General features: G+C 39.3%; 1 protein-coding gene across 1 annotated transcript in view; it reads right to left on the bottom strand.

The window, feature by feature from the left end:
* EVC (Ellis van Creveld protein) overlaps positions 1-22,097 on the bottom strand; it is a 51,251-nt gene that overhangs the window by 5,039 nt on the left and 24,115 nt on the right. Inside the window, exons 12-17 of the mRNA XM_014936120.1 lie at positions 14,927-15,139; positions 9,250-9,359; positions 7,745-7,955; positions 5,245-5,451; positions 4,299-4,443; positions 804-912 (exon numbers count right to left, since the gene is read on the bottom strand). Coding sequence (XP_014791606.1) covers positions 804-912; positions 4,299-4,443; positions 5,245-5,451; positions 7,745-7,955; positions 9,250-9,359; positions 14,927-15,139 — 995 coding nt within the window. The remainder of the gene's footprint in view (positions 1-803; positions 913-4,298; positions 4,444-5,244; positions 5,452-7,744; positions 7,956-9,249; positions 9,360-14,926; positions 15,140-22,097) is intronic.

The following is a 22,097-nucleotide window of genomic DNA, read 5'->3' as shown; positions in this document are numbered from 1 at the left end:
AAACAAGGATGAAAAACAGGAAGTGAGCAATGATTTCTTTCAATTTAGAAGTAACAGAATGTCTAAAAAAAGAATCAGCCTCTTTACAATGTCAAAATTGCAGATGCTGTGCTGTTCTGGATAATAAACCAAGAGTAAAGACATAAAATGATTACATAAATGTATCATGTGCATACCAAGTCGTATAGCTTTTTATGACAACTTACTCCTTTGGAATTGCAATGCTTTCTGGACTCTAAGTTTCATAGAGTCAGTAATGGATTAAATATAATTTTTATTTAATTAACATTTGAGGGATTCCACTCTTAATTTAATGCAAGTAATCCTGACTGTCCAAGGCATTCACTGAAATCATCTTGCCATTTTGAGTATAATTTATGCTTCGAACATTTTCTCCTCATTATTAGATATGTTTACTCAATAGCAAACTAACAAACACTTTTGATGTTCAAAGCAGAAAAGATGGAATGTAATGAATTAGACAGCATTGGTTCCCATCCTACATCTATGTTTAATTTCTTTTAAAATTTGGCATATGCTTTGGCATTGTTTTTCATTCTCTCTTTTCAAACTGCCTATGTATAGTTTTTCCGTCTGTAATTAATGACCATCAAAAAGTTTATTTAATAAGAAAGTGGTTCTCTAGATCAAAGAGAAGACATAATTTGGCAATAGATACTTCTCTTCCATCAAAGACAAATATAAAATGCAAACCCAAGAAGTTTATTCAGCTAGACATTATGTAGATCTGCAAACACTCACAACATTTAAATGGAGTCAGCAGCGCTGCTGCCTGCTTTTACCTTTGATGGACTGTGGACGATACGTTCAGGAGGCCTTTGGTCTGGTTTTCTTTCAATGCCAATTCAATCTCTTGTTTCTTCTTAAGTCTGTTCCTTTCACCTCTTTCTGCTGAAATAATGTTTTTGTAAAATCTTCTGCTCAAAATTACAATCTTGTGGCAACTTTACCATTTATGTTTTGCATCAGTACAAATCAATCCCTGTTGTAGGTAGTCTTTCCAAAGTTATGCTCCTTAGGGATATCAAGTACTTCTTGCACACTCTCACTCTGCCACTGTGATCTGCTGCACAGACAACAGTTTGTGCATCATTTAGCTGAGATGGTAATGTCACTGAATTCCTATTCTTACCTACTTTTCCTGCTAGGCTGATTAACACAGAATTCAAAGTAGAAATGTTATGAAAAGGCCTTGATACCCTGAGCAAGAACTGCAGTACCTAAGCCAAAAATGCAATATAAAGAAAACCTCCACTTGGAGGCCACATAGTCCTGGGAATGTCTAACTTCATCAGATCTTCCCTCATTTGATGGCAAAGTATTCTGGGTACTTTAGCATATGCTTACACTCTGCGAGTAACTCGGTGTTTATCTGCTGACCAGGCTCCTGACTCTTGCCCCTGAAGTCCTGCCTGGCAGCAAGGCTTGGGGCAGGTCTGACAGGTAGGACAGACAGGTTTCCTTGCACCACTGCTTTTAAATAAAACACAGAAGGAGGGAAATAAATAGGTACACAACTGATTAGGGTATATAACATTCACCTGGGGAGCATCTGACCTTTTCTGAATGCTCCAAGAGGCTGACAGGCACTGATCCTACCAACAGCATCATCAGGGAGTAGTTACTGAATATACTCTACCTGGGGCTGGGCTGAGCTGGCTGGGCAAGAGGAAGTTCTCTCCACCATTCCTCCCTGTGGTTGTGCCAGAGAGACCATAAATTCAGATTTACTAGGCCAAGGGGTGCCCAAAGAAGCAAAATCCTGGCATTAAGCACTGTCACTGGGAGAAAAAAGTCCTGCATTATGGTCCTTACTACCACTTACCTACCACTGAATGAAGTACATAAGAAATTTCCCATGTGGCCATTCTACCCCCAGGTCTATCAACCAGTAGGTGGCCCTATGGCCAACACTCTTTCTCCCATCTTGTGTTTTAGAGAGAGAAGTTCCGAAACTATTTGGTGAGGAAGATGACACTCTCAGTGTGGTGATCATGCTTGGAGAACAACTAACTGATCAGTCCCTTCAGAAAAGGAAAAAACATGCATGTTCTGTCTCCTGGCTGAGCTTGGATGGAAAGCAGTTGGCTGGCTCACAGGGCTTAGGGTGTCCTGGTGGTGCCCCAGAGCAGATCTCCAGGCCGTTAAGAGTCACAGAGAGGAATTTAAGTGCTTTTGGGGCCAACACAGCAGCTGAATGAGAAAGGAGTGGGGTTTAGCATCACAAATTTAGACTTAGCTTAAAGAAGGGCTTATGTGTCCTAAAGCATCAAAGCCTCTTATTAGATAGTAGTGCTCACTCTCAATATAATAAGCACTGACAAAGCTTAAGTAGTTATCTGTTGATACCAGAAATCTCAGCTGGTCTTCAGCATGCACATGTAGCTTTGAAATACTTTTTCACTGTAACTGTTTGATCTGTGTCTCTCTGGCCACCCAAATCTAAAACACTCTGGCTTTTATTACCAACATAAATGCTCTCATCCTCGCTCATGCCTGTAGGCAGAAGAAAGATTTTCTTTTTCTTCAGTTGAGAAGAAAATGTGTCCTGCTTACACATGTAATTTTCTTCCTTTTAGTTCAAGGAACACCACCACTGAAAAAATTATATATCCACCCAAGCTCTAGGAGAAAAAAATAATCTAAATGAGCGATTACCAGAAATCTGACAGTGGTTTTAGTGACCGGTATTCTAGGTCTTATAATCTAATTGGGAAACCAGTTGAGACCAATAACAAAACACTGATGAAGCAGAATCTTCAACTATGTAATGACATCCAGCTCAGCTCAGATCAGAGGAGCATTCTAGAACTGGCTTCAGCATTAATTCCTGCTTAAAGGAACTCAAATCAAAGGGATTTTAGACTCTGCAGTTGGCTGAATCAGGGACAAAGAAGTCTTTAGAGGGACTTTGTGCGAACTTAAGTAACCAACTGCCTTGCTAGCTGTCACTGTCTAAAATACAGATTGCTAAAAATTCCTATGCAATTTTTGTCTAACCCTAGCACTTCAGCTTCTGATATTAAAGTCTTCAAGGTTCACAACAGGGCAGTGCAGAACAGACTGGTTCTGTCTTATAACCAATGAGTATATCTAGCTCCTACTGGGGCTCACAAATCCTTCCTACCCACTCATCTCTGGATCTCAGCCTTGAGTGGATATGCCTGTTCCTCTTCAAAAACTCTCTTCTGTGGTTAAATAATCATTTATATTTAAAATTATTAACTCTATTTTTAGAAAAAAACCATCCATTCCACGTGTCTCAAATACTTAGCCTCTGATGATATTGCCATTTTGCTAACTTGCTAACTTGATTCAACAACCTTCATCAAGGGGAAGGGAGAATATTTACGAAAAAAATCAATAAACACGGTATGGTTTTGTTCTCCTGTCCTGAAGGAACTGAACAACTAAAAATAATTCCAGGAGAAACTGCCTGCATTTATGTGAGATCCAGCAGTTCATAAACCTCTTCAGCAGTTTCACAACCTGTGAGAGGGTCACGGTTGACAGCTAAGAAACGATGCAGTAGCTCACACAGTGTCCCAGGATGGACATGCTTGGCTTTTTGGTGTCTTCTCTAATCCATTTCTTCAACTTCAGAGACAACAACATTTCATTGAGCCAATAAAAGGAATGAATATAAGAATCTACTCCCCAAAGCTGAGGGCAGTGACCGCAGAGGAAGCAGACTGCCTGCTTGTGATGATTACGTTTTCTAACACGGGAGCAGGGACTGAAAACGCAGACCTGCTCCCTTCTAGGGAAAAGATTCAGCTCGTAAGCACCTGTCATAAACCCTCTCTCTCCCCCAGTGAATATTTGACTCATTGATTCATTTTATTTGCATAAATTATTATGCAAAGTTGGACAGTGTTTATGGTAGATGTTTGCTGTACAACTGAATACCTGTACAACTATTTCCTTTCTAAATTCTGCCTTGTGCTGAGGTTTGCAGCACCAGAAAAACAGCTGCTGGTGGTTTTGACTGTGGTGATATCTATAATATCCAACACTGGGCCATCATGCTGTGTGTGTCTGTACCAAACTTGGACTAATAGGGTCCTGCATCTACAACTGCCATTCAAATATTTATTAATAACAGTTCTACCACTTCTCCTTCAAAGACGGAAATGGACATACACATTGTTTTTGGTTTGTTGCTTACTTTAAATAACAGATATCTTATCTTTAAAAGCAATCTTTACAGTAACAAGAAAATTAATTTATCTGTTAAAAAACAAGAATTATCTTATAGTTATAAATATCACACGTACCTTGTAAGGATTTCAGTTGTTGAAGCTTTTTCTCTTCATAGCCTTCTGTGATTTTTCCTAATTGCTGATAGTAGTTTTGCACCAGCCTATTGATGTTATTGCTGGTCCCATACACACTTTCTACAGCAGCTTCCACCAGTCTCTCCTGCATTACACAGTACAAATCGCAATTCACTTTACAAGTCAAAAACTGAAGTGTTTTGATCTGTCTAAAACTGAAGACCCAAATTAATTTTGTATGTTCACACATTGTGAATTTTGTGCTTTAAAAATGTGGCAGGCTAGGACGCTGGAAAACAGATATTTCTATTAATCCATGGAACATTTCAACATGAAAAATTACACTAAAATCTTTCTAATGTGCTTCACCTCCACCTAAGAAGGGGTCATTCCTCTATCTGCTCAACCTCTTACAGCTCATTTTACATGTCAACTGGACTGCGAGCAAAGTAAATTAATATATGTGTATCTCTACTACAACTTTCGATTACACAGAAAATCAAAATATTTACTTTGGAACAATTTTATTAGCCTATGAAGCAAGCTGTATTTTTATTTAATTACTTATCTATGAATTAATAGGCTGCTAATACACAAATACTATTGACTAACCATAAAACTTTCACCAGAAGATAACTATCTCCATTTCTTCCTCATTTTTGTTATTCTCTGTCATCAAGAGCTCTCCCAATTTTTTTTATGTTCCAGGCTTATTTTATGTTCTTTTATTTTAATAAAACCTGTTTTGCTGCTATAGCAAATCACTAGAAAATACTGTACTTCTATGTAAGTGTTTAATTTGTAAATACTTTGCAAGGTATCTTTCAGTTTTAACACAGGTTGCTGGTACTTCTAGGCATAGGGTAATACAGAAATGAAACTGCCTTCCATTTTAGCAAGGTGCTACTCATTTTGTTTGGAAAACCACTATTGAACATTTCCATACCTTGAAGTCCTGCCCATCATCTGAACTCTTTTTTCCAGCTTCCCGTCGCGCATGCTGCAGCAGTGTCTGCCCAATCACCTGCTCCATGTGCTGCTGAAGATACTGAAGAGCCTCTTGGATTTCTGTGACTAGCTGCTGGTGAAACTCTAAATGGGTTTGCTGCGTTTCTTCCTCAAGCTTCTCCTCCTCTTCCAGAATGTGGGACTCCTGGTAATCACACAAAAAGACAGCACTGCCATTTAAATGCATTGACAAACTTAGTCAGCTTCACTTTAAAAGTCAGTCCTACATCCATTCAGAATGACACAGTGTTTTAATACTTAGAATAATCTAATTTCCAGATGAAGTTTATGTGCAGTTAACACATCTGTCTGCAACAAAACTCCGTCACACTATGTACAAAAATTCTAGTTGACAGGGTTCCTTGGGTGGGGGTCCTGAAGGACAAAGGGGTCTGAGAAAGCTGGACATTCTTCAAGAAAGAAATCTTAAAGGTGCAGGAGCCGTCCATCCCCATGTGCCCAAAGACAAGCCAGCAGGGAAGAAGACTGGCCTGGCTGAACAGAGAGCTTTGGCTGGAACTCAGGGGAAAAAAGAGAGTTTATGACCTTTGGAAGAAGGGGCAGACAACTCAGGAGGGCTACAAAGATGTATGCTCACCAGACAGACCTGTTCTGTCTTCCTTCTTTCACAGATTGCCTTCTATTGAGTTGCTGATGTCCCTCTTATTTTAATATTCTTATTTAAGACTAAATGAGATTAAATTACTCTGGGGGATTTGACAGTACCTATTTCCATTCCCTCCTGGAAATAAGAAATGCAAGTAGGAAAAGAACCTGCTCTGCCCCCATTCATCTGTGTAAAATAATGACGTCCCTATTAATGCTGGGTTGTTCTGACATGTCTTTATTTATAGTTCAGGCATATGTTTTTGATGGTTTTTTTTAGACAGTTGGAATGTCATTAAATCATTATCTTTTTTTTAAGAGACCCAATGTCATTCTATCCTGTCCAAGCTAGGATTCTTTAGCGGTGGTGTACATTTTATATGAAAGTGACAGAAAGACATGACACTGCATACCAGTTTAAAATTGGCACAAGCTCAAATTGAGTTCAGTTCAAACAACACGGTATGTCTAAAACTCTGGTTGAGTGTCTGTAAATTAACTTTTTCCTTAGTTCCTTAGTTTTGGAGGTTGTTCATAACATTTTTTTTCTCTCTGACTTTTCACAACTCCACACCTAGGCCAATGAAGTCATTGGCAACAGGAATCTTACATGTGTAGTTTTAGGCACTTCCTTGTGAGGTGGGTTTTAGCTGGCCTTGGAATGAGGCTGTAATGGAGAGAGGCCAAAGGAACAGTACTACCTTTTCTGTTAGGAAACAGAGTGATTGCATCCATTAACATCCCTGTGGGAGCTAAGTGAGAGGGAGTAGCGGAAAGCACATAATAAGAGGAATGCAATCATATGCATTTGTATTTTATTATTTTATCTATGATTTCTCCTGAAAGTTAATGAGATTTTGAGATTTTCACACTTAACAGGAGCTACTTCAATGGAGGTATCAAATATGAAAATGGCAGCAGACAGAATTTTCTTATTCCTCTTCCAAGTGGAGAATTAGGGTTTGTATTATGCAAATCAGAATTAGAGGGATGCACAGATAATTACAAAGACACAGCATGGAGCACAGAGCTGCAAAGTGTTGGATGGCTTCAACCCGTACGTGCAGCAGCAGTGGGTTGGGAAGGGGTTATCACACTAGGAGGGTCCTCTGAGGTTGAAATCTGAAATTCAGTGTTGTTCTAGGTAAATATCCAATGCAGATAAGTAAATAACCAACAATGCTTAAAGGATTAACCCTAAAAAACAGTCACAAACAGATCTGAAAGCGGCCTGAGGAAATATCAAGTCTAAAAATCCCCTGAACTTTCTTCCATTGCCTTTACCTACAGGAGCCAGACTATTTGGAAGGATGTCAGGGGAGTGGATGCTGAGCATCTCATGGACAGAGGAGAAATTAAAAAGAATGAAAAATGATGACAGTATAGAAGAACTTGCTAGGTTTGGTGGAGGGAAGAATTTCTTCTGAGGCTCAAGTAAGAACTTTTCAAGTGCATATTATTATCCCTAGCAGAATTAGTAGGTATTTATCTTACCCTGAAGTAGTAACTTGTATAGAAGTCCTTTATACGTGTTGGCATTCCCTCTTTCATTAGTATTTTCATATGATAAAAATAGCTAAATAAGCTTACTATGATAAAATATATCACATATAGCTAGCCAGTAGATAAAGTATTAGAGAATTTAAAAAGTCTGCACAAAGTAAAACAGGCACACTCAGTGACCCCCTGTGTTGGCAGGGGGTGTATCTTTGACAGAGAATATTTTCCTTTCTGTTTGGAGCTTGAACATTTTTATTTTTTGAGATCTTCTAATGCCAGACACCATAGCATATGAGACCTCCGGAGAAAAACCACCTGGCCACTGTACCTACCACTGCCTTCTGTAGCTGCCACTGGTCCTCATCTTGGCAGGGGGAGGATCCCTTCTGCAGGGTATGTTGCACTCTCAGTTCCTGAAGCAAGCTCTTCTTTCGGGACATTCTCATGCGGGCCAGGGCTGCCATTCCAACTCTTCGGAGGGTTAACCTTCTGAGTACTGAACACAGCAGAAGTCGGTGTTTTTGCACTATAAAGTTAACAGACCTGTAAAAAGGAGCATTAAAAATCCATCAGGTAAGTTGTCTGCTGATTTGGCACACCTGCATTCAGTGAAGTCATTGCTCAAAGATGACAAGAGTTACTGTTCACTCCCTGCAATGTCTTCTCGTACAAAGCATGCCTGGGAGAGATGCTCAGGTGTAAAGAATGGTATTGCTGTGATAGACTTCTAGTTCTGTCACACCAAAGGTAAATTAAAATAAAAATAGGAAGAAAGAGAGATAAACAATCATCTGTAATTACAAAATAAAAGCTTTTTTTAGTAAGAGACTTGAAATAAGATGAAAAATGAATGTAATTCTAACTACAGGAAAGTTAGTTCAAAGAGAGCATATTTTGGATTACCAAGGAGGCACATTCTGAAGACACACTGAAGAGGCTACTGTTAGCTTACAGGGCAGACAAGGCTGAAGCAAGTTTTTGGTAAATTTTAAACAGGGGAGTAAATTTTGAAGTTGATTCTGGGCCAGGCGAGTGAAATCTGTGTGCACATTTGGGATGACATTGTCTGTGTCTGTATCAAACTTGGATGTTTGTGGTAAAGCACCATGAGTTCTCTAGATACCTAATGCTGGGTAACACTGAAGTCAGAGAAGGTGAAAAAGTAAGGTTGAACTGAAAAGTAGAGCCAAAATAAAGAAGTGCCATGGCAATACTACCAGTATTCCAAACAGAACACTTCAAATGCTTTGATCTTTGCTAATGTGAAGACTGTAGTGAAAGAAGTAATTTGATATCTTAATCAAAACAAGGCAGATAACATGGAATTGTGTTTTTGAGACTTATCTCTATCAAAGGGATGTTTAGCTGTACAAAGATAAAACTAAAAGTTTTCTTGGTGAATACAGACAGAGAATGCAAAAGAGGAGTCATTATCATGCAAAGCAACAGTCTAATAGCAGAAAGCAAAGGTAGTGCTGAATGGTGCTGGACTGAACATTTTATCTTGAAGAATATCCAACTCCAGTGTGACATACAGAGTGGAAACAGAGGCTGGTTCAAGATTAGAAAACACTTACAAACATAGGAGCAGTTACACAGAAAGAACAACACAAACCACAGAAGACACTATTTTTTATACTTACCCGTAGTCATGGTACCTCCGAGGTATTTTAATTTGTTTTTGATACTCAGACAGAAAACTAGAGCAAATGCTGCTCAGTCTGAAGGTGCTCATAATCCCTCAACACTGCTTTCACAATGTAAGGTACACAAGCTTTTATCTGTGCATGCAGCAGTGCGGTTTTACCTCACTGCTTACTGATAAAAGTAAACTTACTCATCACTGAGGCCTCCTAGTCTGCTCACGACACCTTGAATTATCTTCTCTTGTTTCTCAGACAGGTGCTTTTGCATCACAGCAGACAGAGCATATTCCTTTATCCATAGCTAAAAGCAGGAGAAAAGAATTACAATCATAAGATACTCTGATTTCAGTCATTCTAGTCACCACATTACAAAACTGGTTTATTTGATGTTATTTTGCTAAAAACAATCATTCCCCTCTTTCAAGAAACAAACTCATGCTGAATTAAAATTATTCTACTTAGAAATACTTTTTTTTTCTCAATGATCAAAGCTCACTGAAAAGAAAGGGAGGCTTTGCACTGGTTTGGATCAGCCCTGAGCTGTGTCTCCTACAGATTTTCCTGTTTCAGCAACAGAGGAACAAGAGAAAAAGAACAATATGGCACAAAATATCGCATCAATGCTTATCAGTAGGTTGCAGTGGGCTTTTTGTTTGGGTTTTTTTCACTAGTAGAGAATGCAGCTTTTATTTTCACTCAACAAAATAAAGATATTGTCTTCATCACACTTCTGTTTACTATACACAGTGCTAATAGTTAGAAATTGAGATTGTATGATTAGGTTTACGGACTGCAACTTTACAGCTCCTTCAGGGTGATATTTATATCAAAGAATTTAATCTTTAAATGTTTTGATGGATTTGCCATTAGACTGTAAACTTTTGGAGATATAGACTTAAGATTTTTGTTTATTGCCTGAAATTAATGAATAATAAGCCATAAGATGAAATGGTTGTAAAGCCCAAACTCTATTACTGTGAGATGAAGAGTATATTTTGTGCTACACTGGCAGCTGGATAAATGCAGGCTGCCTCCAGATATATGCAGAGCCCTAAATTAAATATAATACTCAGGCTTTCTGACAGCTTCACTTCATGTTCTAGCCTCATTCAGAACATGAGGGGCTAAATTTTGTATTATTGCAGACAGCAAGGTTTCGCTAGATCAATATTGTCTAGCAAAGAATTAGGTGTGTAATTGCACAATTGTTAGCGTTAGGAACGAGGAGGGGTACTGAGCCTTCCTACTGGATTTGATAGTCTTTTCCTTGGGACACAATGATCTCTGCAGGAGAGAGGCTTTATATGTGAGCACAGAATGAACTCCCCCGGGGAAGTGCAGAACATCAGACACCACATCACCTTTGGCTTTAAAATAAAAATGTACTTCTCCCTTGGATAGCACCTTGTCTGTAGTATAACACAGCAACGCACATAACCTGGCCCTCTCCGTGCAGAAAGCCTTACCAAAACACATACTTCCAGCAGGATGCCAGGGAAGGATGGGCAGGCAGTCACCAACAGGTGACAGATGGAGAGCGTGCAGCCGAGCACCAGAAGCACAGCCCAACAGCCCACCAGGATGCTCTCAGGAAGAGCCACGGGACATGCCTGTGTAGCCAAACCCCAACTGATTCCAGTCCAGGAGATCCTTAAAATCCCAGAGCAGAGCCAAACACAGTGCCTTCTCTGACTGCACGCTGCAAGTGTCAAACTAAGGTCTATCAGGTTTCCAGGTGTCATCGTGACAGATGGCAAACACATGCTTGAAGTAATAACTGTATCAGCATTCCCCTTTAGCAGCTCTGTGGATGTGGCTTCCTAGTGTTTCACACCTCTCTGCATACGCTTAGTAGATCCATCACGTATTTTAATGTCTCTTTCAGCAGTTAAAAGAAGGGCTGAAAATGACCTTTCGCTTGCTAGAAGTATTTTCATTTTCAGTGAAAGCCTGCCTGTGGCTCAGATGCAGCTTCCCATCATTTTTGGAGACCTGGTTATTCACGGAGAAGTTGCTCTTGAAGGGCCTGTCTGCACACTTACTGTCAGACAGCATCTGGATTAACTCTGATGTACATCACCAAGATACAGAAGACAGGAGCTATTTTCTGAATTAAACTGGAATAGTAGATGATATAATATTGCAGACAACCACCCAAAATTTAGCACCTCTGCTGCTATCAGTATATTCTGCCCAAAAAGGCACTCCAAAAGATAACAAGACAGGAACTATACTTGCTGTTTACTTCTGTTTATGAAGAAATAGCTGAGTTCTGTAGTGGTGAACACCGAGTTTCTTTGAAAGGAAATGAGTCACCTTTTCCATCCTGAGTGCATTTAAGGTGAGCTGTAAGTAAAATTTATAAAATGTCTCTTCACCCCCCTCCCTGAGACCAATGGAAAGCTCAGAATGCAGCAGAAAATCCCCTCACACACGGTTATTAAACCAAGCAGTACAAGTGCACCAGCCATATTTCAGTAGTAAGAGAACAAATTGGAAAGGAGGGGGATTATTACGCATTTAAGATGGGATGATAAGTAAGGAAGACTGGTATTTGGACCAAATACCAATACATTCCTGCTCTTGGGAATGGCCTTACTTTGCTCAGAGACGGGTAAGTACAGAGTGGGGAAAAAGACGCTGCTGCACAGACTCAGCAGCTGGAAGAGAGCTTGGGCTCTCCGGTTCCTGCATTTAACCAGTAAAATCAGTGACAAAAGCATCATAAATGGGGTAGTAAAGCTCCAAGGAATGTCTGGCTCCTTGAAAAGAAGAGCCATTCCAATCACTGTGAAAAAAATGAGTGTAAGATTAAGAGAAAGCGATAAAATACACATCATGTCAAAACTGATAAGACCATGCTGGTTTAGCTCTCCGAGTGTCAAGCAATGATGCGGGAATGGACAGAAATCTCCTCACCCCATTTTTTCTCTGTAAGCTTCTCACTGTTTTGCTTCCTGGCAACAAGTCCATTACAAGACTTTCTGGAGCACTGCAAACATTGAGTATTACTCTCTGGCAATAAAGGTGAGGAAAATGCCTTCCGTAGGTAATGAAACCCATAAAATATTTTGAGTTAGACGTCAGATAAACCAGCAAATTAGACCCAAGTAAGCTCCCTCCTTTTTCTGCAGCTCTCAGTTTGACGTTTTTAGCACAGATTCTCAGGAAATCGAAGGAAAGCAATTTCTCCCTAACAGCCTGTAGATGGGGCGTGATGCACGCTGAATGCCAAGCAACCCCTCAGCCCGGTGCAGCAGGCTGCTCCCTGCAACCCCTGCCAGGCAGGAGAGCTCACCCACAGAATTCATGAGGCAGAATGAGGGAAAGTGGGGAAATCCTAAATATTTATTTTCATTAGTCATTTATTCTCATTTGCCTCACTCACATCCTCAAGCGTATAAGGCAAAAGTTAAATCAGGAAACTGTTTTTTTTCTTTTCAATTGTAAAAGAGATTCTGTTCCTGCAAAGGACATCATATTCCAGATTTGTATAAATGTTCGGAAAGATAATCTCAAAAAAAAATGCAGTTTTTTAAGTAAATGGGAAAAATGTCTTTTTGAGCCACCTCAAAAAGCACACATAAATACTCTGGTGAAAAGCCTTCTGGTGTTAGACTTCCCAAGCCTGCAAAGCAGGTGACTGTGTAATTCTTAATACAGTACATTTATCAAGAGGCAAATGGAAGACATATCTCCTGCTGGAAAAGACCTGATAAATTAAGAGGCCTGTCAATATGAATGTTGATTTATGGATCTTCTGGCACATTCAGCACTGTAACACCTATGGAATCTCCTAAATGACATGATCACCTGTCACAAATTTCTGATCTCTCTCTTCTTTGCTTAAGGTAGAAACCAAGGGCTTTGTTTTGTAGGATGCAAATGCCGGCTTATTGCTTAAATGTGCATGCTAATGTTTTATATTATGAAAAGGGCCAAGAGATGCACTTCGCATTTGAATGTAATATAATGAGTTGTGTGATGTTTTTCAGACTCATTTATACAGGAAAATCTGCCAGCCTAGCTTTGCTGGAATAGCTATCTTCCTGCATCTTCTCTTCCGAGATAGAGCAGATTTTTTCCCAGTTTAGTTCAAACCACTTCCCAAAAGCCACATGCATTAAATTAAAAAAGCTACTTAAGCTCCTGCAAAGAGTATCGTCTTGAGGAATCACATATTTTCCCACTAGGAGAAACGCTTGTCTCTTCTAGTAATTTATTCCACAGGATCACTCATCCTTAGGAAAGCTCTGTCTGCTGCTCAGGAAATTTTTATATTGAATAAGGCCCAACTGCAGTACAGGTGACCCAGAGGCCAATGTGAGAGCTCTGTCATCACTACGTGAATTCCTCTATAGCTCAGTAATTACTGTTAATGATATCAGCAAATCCTTTTTTTTTTTTTTTTTTTTTTTTCAGCTAGGAAACCATCTGCTTTATATTATGAATGCTACAATACACTGAAAGTGATGGAAAGTCAACTTTCTGATTTAAATAATCCATGCTTGAGCATGACCGGAACATCTGAATTCACATACAATGAATCCATCACACAGTGCTGCCTAAAGAGCTATTATCCAGCAACTGGCTGCTCGAAATGAACTAATCCTTTTAATCCTTTGAGAAAAAATCCCAAGGTGTGGTTTCTCCACTCAACACTGTGCCCAATGATAGTAACAGAGGAATGCATAAACAGCACTTTTGACCACAGCTTTAGACTTGAGCTCTCCCCCTGTGTCCAGAGTCTCCTAGCAATTAAAAAACATCCTCTCTGGCCCTAAACAATGGCTGAGATTCAATGGGACAGTGGAAGGACCAGAGCAGAGGTACTCTAACATGCACTGACTTCTGAGACTAATCATAAATGGCACACCAGAACCTCCTCCTTCTCTTGACTGTGGTTTTTAATGACAGCAGATACCACCACGGTCCTTTGGGCCCATGCACTATGAGACATGTTTGTAGTACACCTGCTAGACCAGGCTGCTCAGGTCATTCACATATCAGGACAGGCAATTTGTGAACCCTCAGTGAATGTGAAACCAAACAGCAACTGAGAGGTTTAAGCTTTCTAATTCAGGTATTGAATCCAATCATTGATAAAAAGGGGTAAAACGAAATAAAGTTGAGGTCAGATATTGTGTCATTAATCACTGAAGTTATGGGTATGCCAAATTCAAACATTAAATGCCAGACAGCAGTCCTAGAAAACACAAATGCCAGCCCTTAAAGCACATGACCAGTCTCATTGGCATCAGCAGTTTGTCTCAAGTATATTTTAGTTTAGTTTGCCCGCCTCTGCATTTACTGTTGTTGCCTTTCTCCTCTGGTGTCAATGCCACCTATGCTGGGGACAAATAGAGCAGGAAAGCAGCAAAGTTTCTTCACCTTCTCTGAGTAAGCTTTCTATAAAGTACACATCATATATTTCCAATTAGTATAGTATTAATACATAAAAATGATTAAGAAATACTTATCATTGTAAGGCCTCTTTTCCTGCAAGCTGTATCCATATGTACCCTCTCCAAACAGACCAGATGAAGGTTTTTTTTTGATCTGTTTCTGTAGATGCTCAAGAGTTGAGGACATCAGACAGCAGCCTTGCCAAAAAAATGTTTATGTGCTGACAAAGCCATCAAACACTGTGGACAGATGTTCAGTAATTACACTCTGACTCCTCTACACAAATCTACATGCACAACATACGTATTCACTCCATACTCCAGGTCAAACTGCCCATCCTAAGTCTGGACTTAAGCCTGTATATTTGTATATAAAAGTACAAATAAGATAAATATGTTGAAATTTTTTTTTCCATACCCTTGTTTTTAGACCCTGGGTCCTAGAATGTAATACGGATCTTACTTTTTTTTCTTGCAATAGCTGTTCCTGGAAAAGCTTCCAGCGTCTCTGGCGGTGGGTCTCCCATTTCTCCAGCTGAGGGGCCAAATTCTCCTGCCATTCCTCTTTCAGAAGCTCACATTCTCTCACAGAGAGGCCAGTCACAGCAGGCAGGGTCTGAAGAAACAGCTCCGTCACCAACTCCACTAAGGCACGGGAAGCTTTAGAGTACAGCTCCTAACAGAGGGACAAAGAAGGACAGAGAGAGGTGAGAGAGTGAACCCCCCCAGCCCTCTGGAGCTGTTTCAGTGCATGTCTCTGTGATGCCAGTGAGGGAAGCGTGTCCCACTGAAGACATTGGGCCAGTGACTGACCCACAGAGCCAAAACCCAATGTCACTAATGCTTGAGTCGAAAAGACCAGGTTTCGTAGATGGAAAAACTTGAGTGTTTTGATTCAAGGCATAAAAGGGTGTTTAAAATGCAACAGTGGCATAAGCACATGAGACCTTGAATCCCAACTGTTGTCCACATGCAACTGAAGTACAAAGAATATCTTGCTTTACTGGCGATGGTGATGTGCTATAACACCACTTACTTTGAAAGTTGCTGTGGAAACAATCCGGTTCAGCACAACACCTCATAAGCATTTTCAAAGATGCTGATACGAAATGAATGAAGGCAAGAAAGAAGGAAGAATTAAAAGGGAGAGCGTAACATTCAGATAGACAAAATTGACACTAGTCATATTATATAGTTGGTGCTCCAAAATATGACACTCTTCAATGCGTTCTGGAAAGACAGAATTATTCAAATTCCTTCTGACGCACAACAGGTTCAAGCCTAGGAAAACAAACACCTTCTGCTAGTTTTATTAAAACTAGTCCCGTATGAACAGTTTTCAATTATTGAGGCTGTTTCACTCACGAGAAGAATTTGGGTGATTTAGTCAGATGGCATCCAAGCTAAAAAGTCTGTTCAAAACACATAATTTTACTATCAAATAGACAGTGAAGATATGAGTGGTGTTTGCAAACTTGCTACAATTTGACATAAACCCTGAGGAGAAGGTGTGAGGGCAGGCAGCTTTCCCCAGTGGAAGACAGAAAACACACTGGAAAGGTGACACGGACGCTACAGTCCTCCAGCAGTATGAAGAACTATTTTTATGTGAGTTCTACATGATCTTACCAGTCCAAAAAGCTTTACTGTCTACTTGGGTTTACTTTCATTGCAAATCACTGTTAGCCCACTTGGAAACACTCACTTTTCTTTCTTTTCCTTAAAATACAGCTAATTCTTTTAAAACTCTTTTCAGCATTCCTGTTGCAAAAATAAGTCAAGTCTTCTGGCTGTTGCCTTCTTTTAAGTATAGATTTAATTTCAATCTTTTAAGTGTTCAAAATATAGACCCTCTCAATAGAAACACAGACATATTTATCTAGATGTCAAAAACATTTGCCTGTAGCTCATAGACAAGGAAATTTCTGGTGGACTTCTCTTTTTCTGGGAGACACACTGGTATAATGCACTCCTGCAAAAGAACCGATCCCAACTGGTAGATGTGGTATCATAAAAAAGAAAGCAAAACCAAAAAAACCCAAAAGGACCGAAAGAGGGTTGCAAATTACAAAATCAACAACTCAGAAATAAAGAATAACCAGAACTTAGGTTGCATGTGAAATCTCCTTCTCTGCCCCCATAATGATAAATTTGGGGTTCGCGTACTGTTCCCACAGGACCATTATCTGTTCTGTCTTTAGATTTATCACTACCCAATGAATGGATACATTTCTTAAAAACCTTCATTTTGTATTTCTCATTTATTGTAAAATATTCAAACTGTGCACAGAATACTAAATTATTATTTTCCTCCTGGGATCCCTCTAGGATGCTAATCACCATATTAATGAGCTGTTTCACAAACAATAAATAGCTTATCTTAAGAGCTCCCCACAGTAACTTCTTACGGATAAAATTGAGGCACAACACTATCAAAAGTGTTCTCTACACCTTGAAGATGAGCTGTCTTGATTTTTTTCCACTCTTACCTGTTTAAAGCATGCAGCATTTTCAGAATTCAGGTCGCACTGGCTTTGTTTAATCGCAAAGCACTAGGAATTCTTTTAAATTGGGCTACAGGTTTCTGAAACTGGTTACTAAGTAAGTATCAGAATTGTTAGTCATAGACACAACGATCAGATACCTCATTTCTGGTAACATCCTCCCATTTCTAGCTATTGCTCGCAATCTGGACATGCCAGTTTCATCAGGGTAGCACTTGCTACACAGGTGTATCCTGTGCTGAAGGATGCATCTCCCCTACTCCTTAATTATTAGAGTTACCAGTTCCAGTTACAAGAAGAGGAAGGATCTATACCATCTTAATCATCTGTGCAGTTGTGCGCCTGGCTTAGCTTGCCAACACTAATGCAAAACAGTTTGTTTGAATTCTCTCTTCTGATGCTATTTATTTTAAAATTCAAGTCTCCACATTCTGGTATTCAATGTAAGCTCAAAGATTCTATGTTTCTAATCTCTGTATCCCATGCCACATTTAAAGAACGATCACCCTGTCTCTGTAAACCATCTCTTTGAGCTTTACTAACCTTTCAGGACATGTTAATTTTCCCGCCTGTACTGGGTGTTCAGGGATACAAGAATCTCTCCTGGGTCTGAAATAGTTCAGAAGCAATCTAGAGGAGTCTGTGACATCTACTGCAATCTCAAAAGATCTTAGGCAGGGTGTTAAGGAACTCTATTCTTAAACAGACAGAGTTCCACCTATGGCAGCTAAATCACTTTGCAACACATTTTGCTGCAGAACTGATAGCGTTTCCCTGGCATGCTCACAGCTCTGTATTATTATTTACTAGGAAATCTTTTGCACAGAACATAAAGAAGGTATTTTGTTACTGGCCTTCATGCCATTTTTTTTAAAGAACAAGCGAATAGAGTTCTGTTTGCACTCTCTGCAGCTTCAAATTATACTGTTTATATACCTTTGGCACTACCAGAGTAGGTACACAGTCACCCAGGAAAAATGTGACTAGGTCCTGTTCTCCTAAAATTACTTACATCACCTCATTAATGTGATGGGCTAAGTTATCTTTAGGTCAAAGGTGCTTAACTATTTGTTTGCAAAATAATTCATGGCTCTCTGCTAAAACTTATATATGAAAGGACAAGAAAGTAGGATTAGAATTCCAGGAACACTTTTTCACATATAAAGTCTCTTTAAAAATTAAAATGCCGAGTGAATACATGGAGGGGAAGCAGGACTAAGCAGTGTGCTCTTTACATCTCACATATGTTGCAAGCCAGCACGCAAAGCAACAGGAAGCCTGGTCAGATGCTGTAAGTCCCTGGGACAGTGTTTTTTAGCAGGACTGAACACTTTAAGTTCTGTTACAAATTCTCCTCTGTGCAGGACACAAAACCTGCACTTGCTGGTCTTACCGGTTGTCCAGGATCACAAAACAGACAACTGTCCGTGACTACTATCAAAATACAAAATTTTCTTCAGTGTACAAGGAACCAGTGGCCACTGGTTTCTTTAACCTCAAGACGTGATCATACGGACATCAGACCCCAGGCAGTCCTTGCAGCCCAGACCCTAACACGACAGCACGCCCTGCCCCGAGGACACACCACGGGTACAACACAACATCCACACTGCTGAATGCAGCACTTGAAAAAACACAGTGGAATGGCCTTTTAAAATTTGGTAGGAGAAATGGTAAGTCTACATTTAGGAAAGATTGCAGATACGATTAAATTCTACCAAAGTGACTCAAGCTAATAAAATAGTTGAAAAGTATTTGAACTTTAAGGAATATACTTGATCTGAAACAGCAATAAAGTCTGTGAACAGGGAAGGAGCACTATGGATGATAAAGCTTACTCTCTGCCGGACAAAAAAGGAAACTGTTAAGAAATTCTGCTGTTTCCAGGATCTTATTTTTAGACTAGAACCCCTACAAAATATTTTTTACAAGCTTCCTGATATGCCATCTCTTGTTTTTAGAACTTTTACTTAATGAAATTTATTCAAATTGATTCCATTAATAGAAAAGCTGATTGCAGTGTTGAATGAACCTGTTTGTAGTACCTGGCAGTCAATCTCAAAGCTTTTCAGAAAATCTCCAGAGAAATTCATCAAGCATAAAGAAATACCATGGGGTATATGCAGAAATAAAATGGGCTCACATTAAAATGCTAAGTGCATCTGAATTTCCAACAAGGCAATAAATATATAATTTTTTCAAAAACCAGGGGAAATACACAGCTTATCAGATTTCACTACAAAACCAAAGAACAATATTAATGCTTTCCCTCAAATCCAAATGATTAAAAGGTTCCTACATGCAGATGAAAATAAAGTGAATTGCAAAACTGTGAAGCTGGAAAATGTATTTATAAAAGCTGGTTGTACTGTATTTTACATGCCAGCCACTGACTAGTATATATTATCCCCAAATGGCAACTGTGCAGCTATTTGTTAACTTGTGATAGCTATTTGTTACTTGTGGCACATCAGCATTCCATTAAAATAATTAAAATTTCTGGACAAAGCTGTAGAACACTCCTGCATGTATCTCTAGAATCTCAATGGCTAAGACACTTGTTTAGGAGGTAAAAGATTCAACTCCCAACCCATATAGAATCTTATTGAGGGTAGAGATTCAATACTCAGACCGTACATCCCATAAACACTCCACACGTTCTTGGACACCACTGGCCACTAGAAGATACATCAGACTCATGCTAAATGGGGAAATGCTGATTGCATGTATTTCCCCCTCTCTTCCACGTGAAGAATTCTAGAATGCTAATTGGAAAATTAAAACACTACTCTTCTTTTAAGCATCCTAACACCAATAAAACACAATGAAATTAAAGTCATCCTTAGGACAAGCCAGTAAAAAGAAGTTTGTTTTCCATGCATTTAAAATGGAGGTTCATTGAAATTCCTGTCTTACCCCCTCACTGGTCCTTGATTTAGTCAGGAGGCAGTTTCAATCTTCTTTCTGTACTCCCTGTTTAAGAAATGTGCCTTTGTAGATAAGGTTATGTCCTTTACTAGATCTAACTATTAACAAATCATGAATCCATACAGAGGTAAAATACATTTTCTTATGCAATAAGGCAAGAAACAAACTTCAGAATGAAGGCTATCCACATCAGACATCTTGTATCAGCTTTGACTGAAATGATCAGGTCAAATTTAATCAGTGCCCAAACCCAGAAATAGACTGAGCTTGCATGGTAAGAGTTCACAAATTTAATCTATTGGACCATGCTGTCTTGCAGCCTTTTTGGGGTCAATCACAGGTCAAAATTTTCAGAAGTGAGCATCTAAGGTGGAGGTCTCTTGATATGGATTTCCACCTGAGGTAAGCTGTGGGTGATTCACCTTGAAAAGAAGCTAGCTCTTGGTACCCAAAAATGCAGCCCACTCTATGAAAAGCATCTGTAACCATATCTCATATTAATGAAATTACATAAGGAAAGTAAGGAAAGAGTAAGTCTTTGAGAATCTGTACTTTTTATTTTGAAAAAAATAATAAATCCCCTTTTATTAACAAAGGAAAATATCAAATCCTTTGCTTCAACCTCACATTCATATTTACCCATTCATAAAATATTTATTGCCTTTCCTGTTGATAATACTCATTACTTAATAGCTTTTAGTCTAAATTCCTGTGCTTTTCTATGTTCTGTCAAGTCAAATGAAATAACATCCTGGTGAACTGCTATCAGCAAAAGCAAATTATAAATGACAGTAAATTGTGTGTTTTTATGGTTTTGATGTTAAGACTGAGGAAAAATAATTATCTTACCACAGACTATGTAATTCCTAGCTGTTAATTGATTTCCTTTGTGCAATCTGCATGTCTGTTCTCTTAATAATGAACTCTTAACCACCAACCTCTTTTCACTTCTCCTTTCCCCACTGAAATAAGCAGGTAGCTCACCAAAAAAAAAAAAAAAAAAAAAAAAAAAAAAAAAAATCAGTTATCTCCTTTACCTTCCCCTTGACTTTCACACACATCAGTGTTGTTTCAAAAAAAAAAAAAAAGAAAGAAAAGATTAAGCATTGGTGAACATCTGATGTGCTAAACTTGAGACAGACTTGCAAAGAGCTAGCCATCAATCTTTCCAAGAGACCATGAGAAATGAGAAACAGAACAGGATATATTGGGGGTTTGGGGTTGCTTTTGCTGCCATGTAAAAGAAAATGATGGTAAAAACTTTGCAATCAAAATGCTAGTCAAGCCAAAACAAAACTGTTACTGCAACACAATCCCTCACATACGGGATAACTCCACAAACTGTGTTTATGAAAATAGGATGAGCCATTCAGTTGCCTCTGACACAACTCCTCCTTCAGTTCCGATGTACTGTGATAATCAAGATCACTTGCTCCAATTCAACTTGCACTTCAAAAATTAGTTATGGAGCCTGTGTCTAGATATAGACTATTCACCTTCAGCACACTATTTTAATCCACTAGTATGGCTGCAAAGTCCTATGCTATCCTCAAAATATAACTCATTCATTCACTTCAGGCATCAACAGATTCCACTGACCTTGGTTACATCACTTTAATTGATTTATTCATGTGTACACAACACAAACCTACTCAATTATTCTATGCAAACACAGTCAGCTTCCAGATCATTGCATTTTTACATATTTATTCACCAATCTGGAGAATTCTTTGATGTACTGTAGGACTACAGGCTACAGTAGTGCTAAAGGGTTTATCCTGATGAACCCTTAGAAGGGTTCAAACTCTTTAGAAGGGGAAAAAATGAAAAAAAAAAAGCACAAAAATTTGAGAAGGGCTTAGAAGATCACGAAAAGGCATAGTGATCACAAAATGATAAGAGTTTTTGATTCTTGGGGAAGTTAGTAGGGAGAGCAGTAGAACTGCCACCTTGGACTTCCAGAGGGTGGCCTTTGGCGCAGTTTATGGGTCTAGTTGACAGAGTCACTAGGGTGGGGGCCCTGAGAGGCAATGGGGTCCAGGAAAGCTGGACACTCTTCAAGAAGGAAATCTTAAAGGGGCAGGAGTCCATGTGCTGAAAGATGAGCTGGCGGGGAAGAATGGTAGGAAGGAGGGTAGGAAGGAGGGTAGGAAGGCTCTACAGAGGGATCTGGACAGGCTGGATCGATGGGATGAGGCCAAT

The sequence above is a fragment of the Calidris pugnax genome, unplaced genomic scaffold (genome assembly GCF_001431845.1).
Source record: "Calidris pugnax isolate Ruff unplaced genomic scaffold, ASM143184v1 scaffold14, whole genome shotgun sequence".
NCBI lineage: Eukaryota > Metazoa > Chordata > Aves > Charadriiformes > Scolopacidae > Calidris > Calidris pugnax.
Note: the sequence above shows the minus strand (reverse complement) of the source record. Positions and strands in the feature narration are given on the sequence as shown.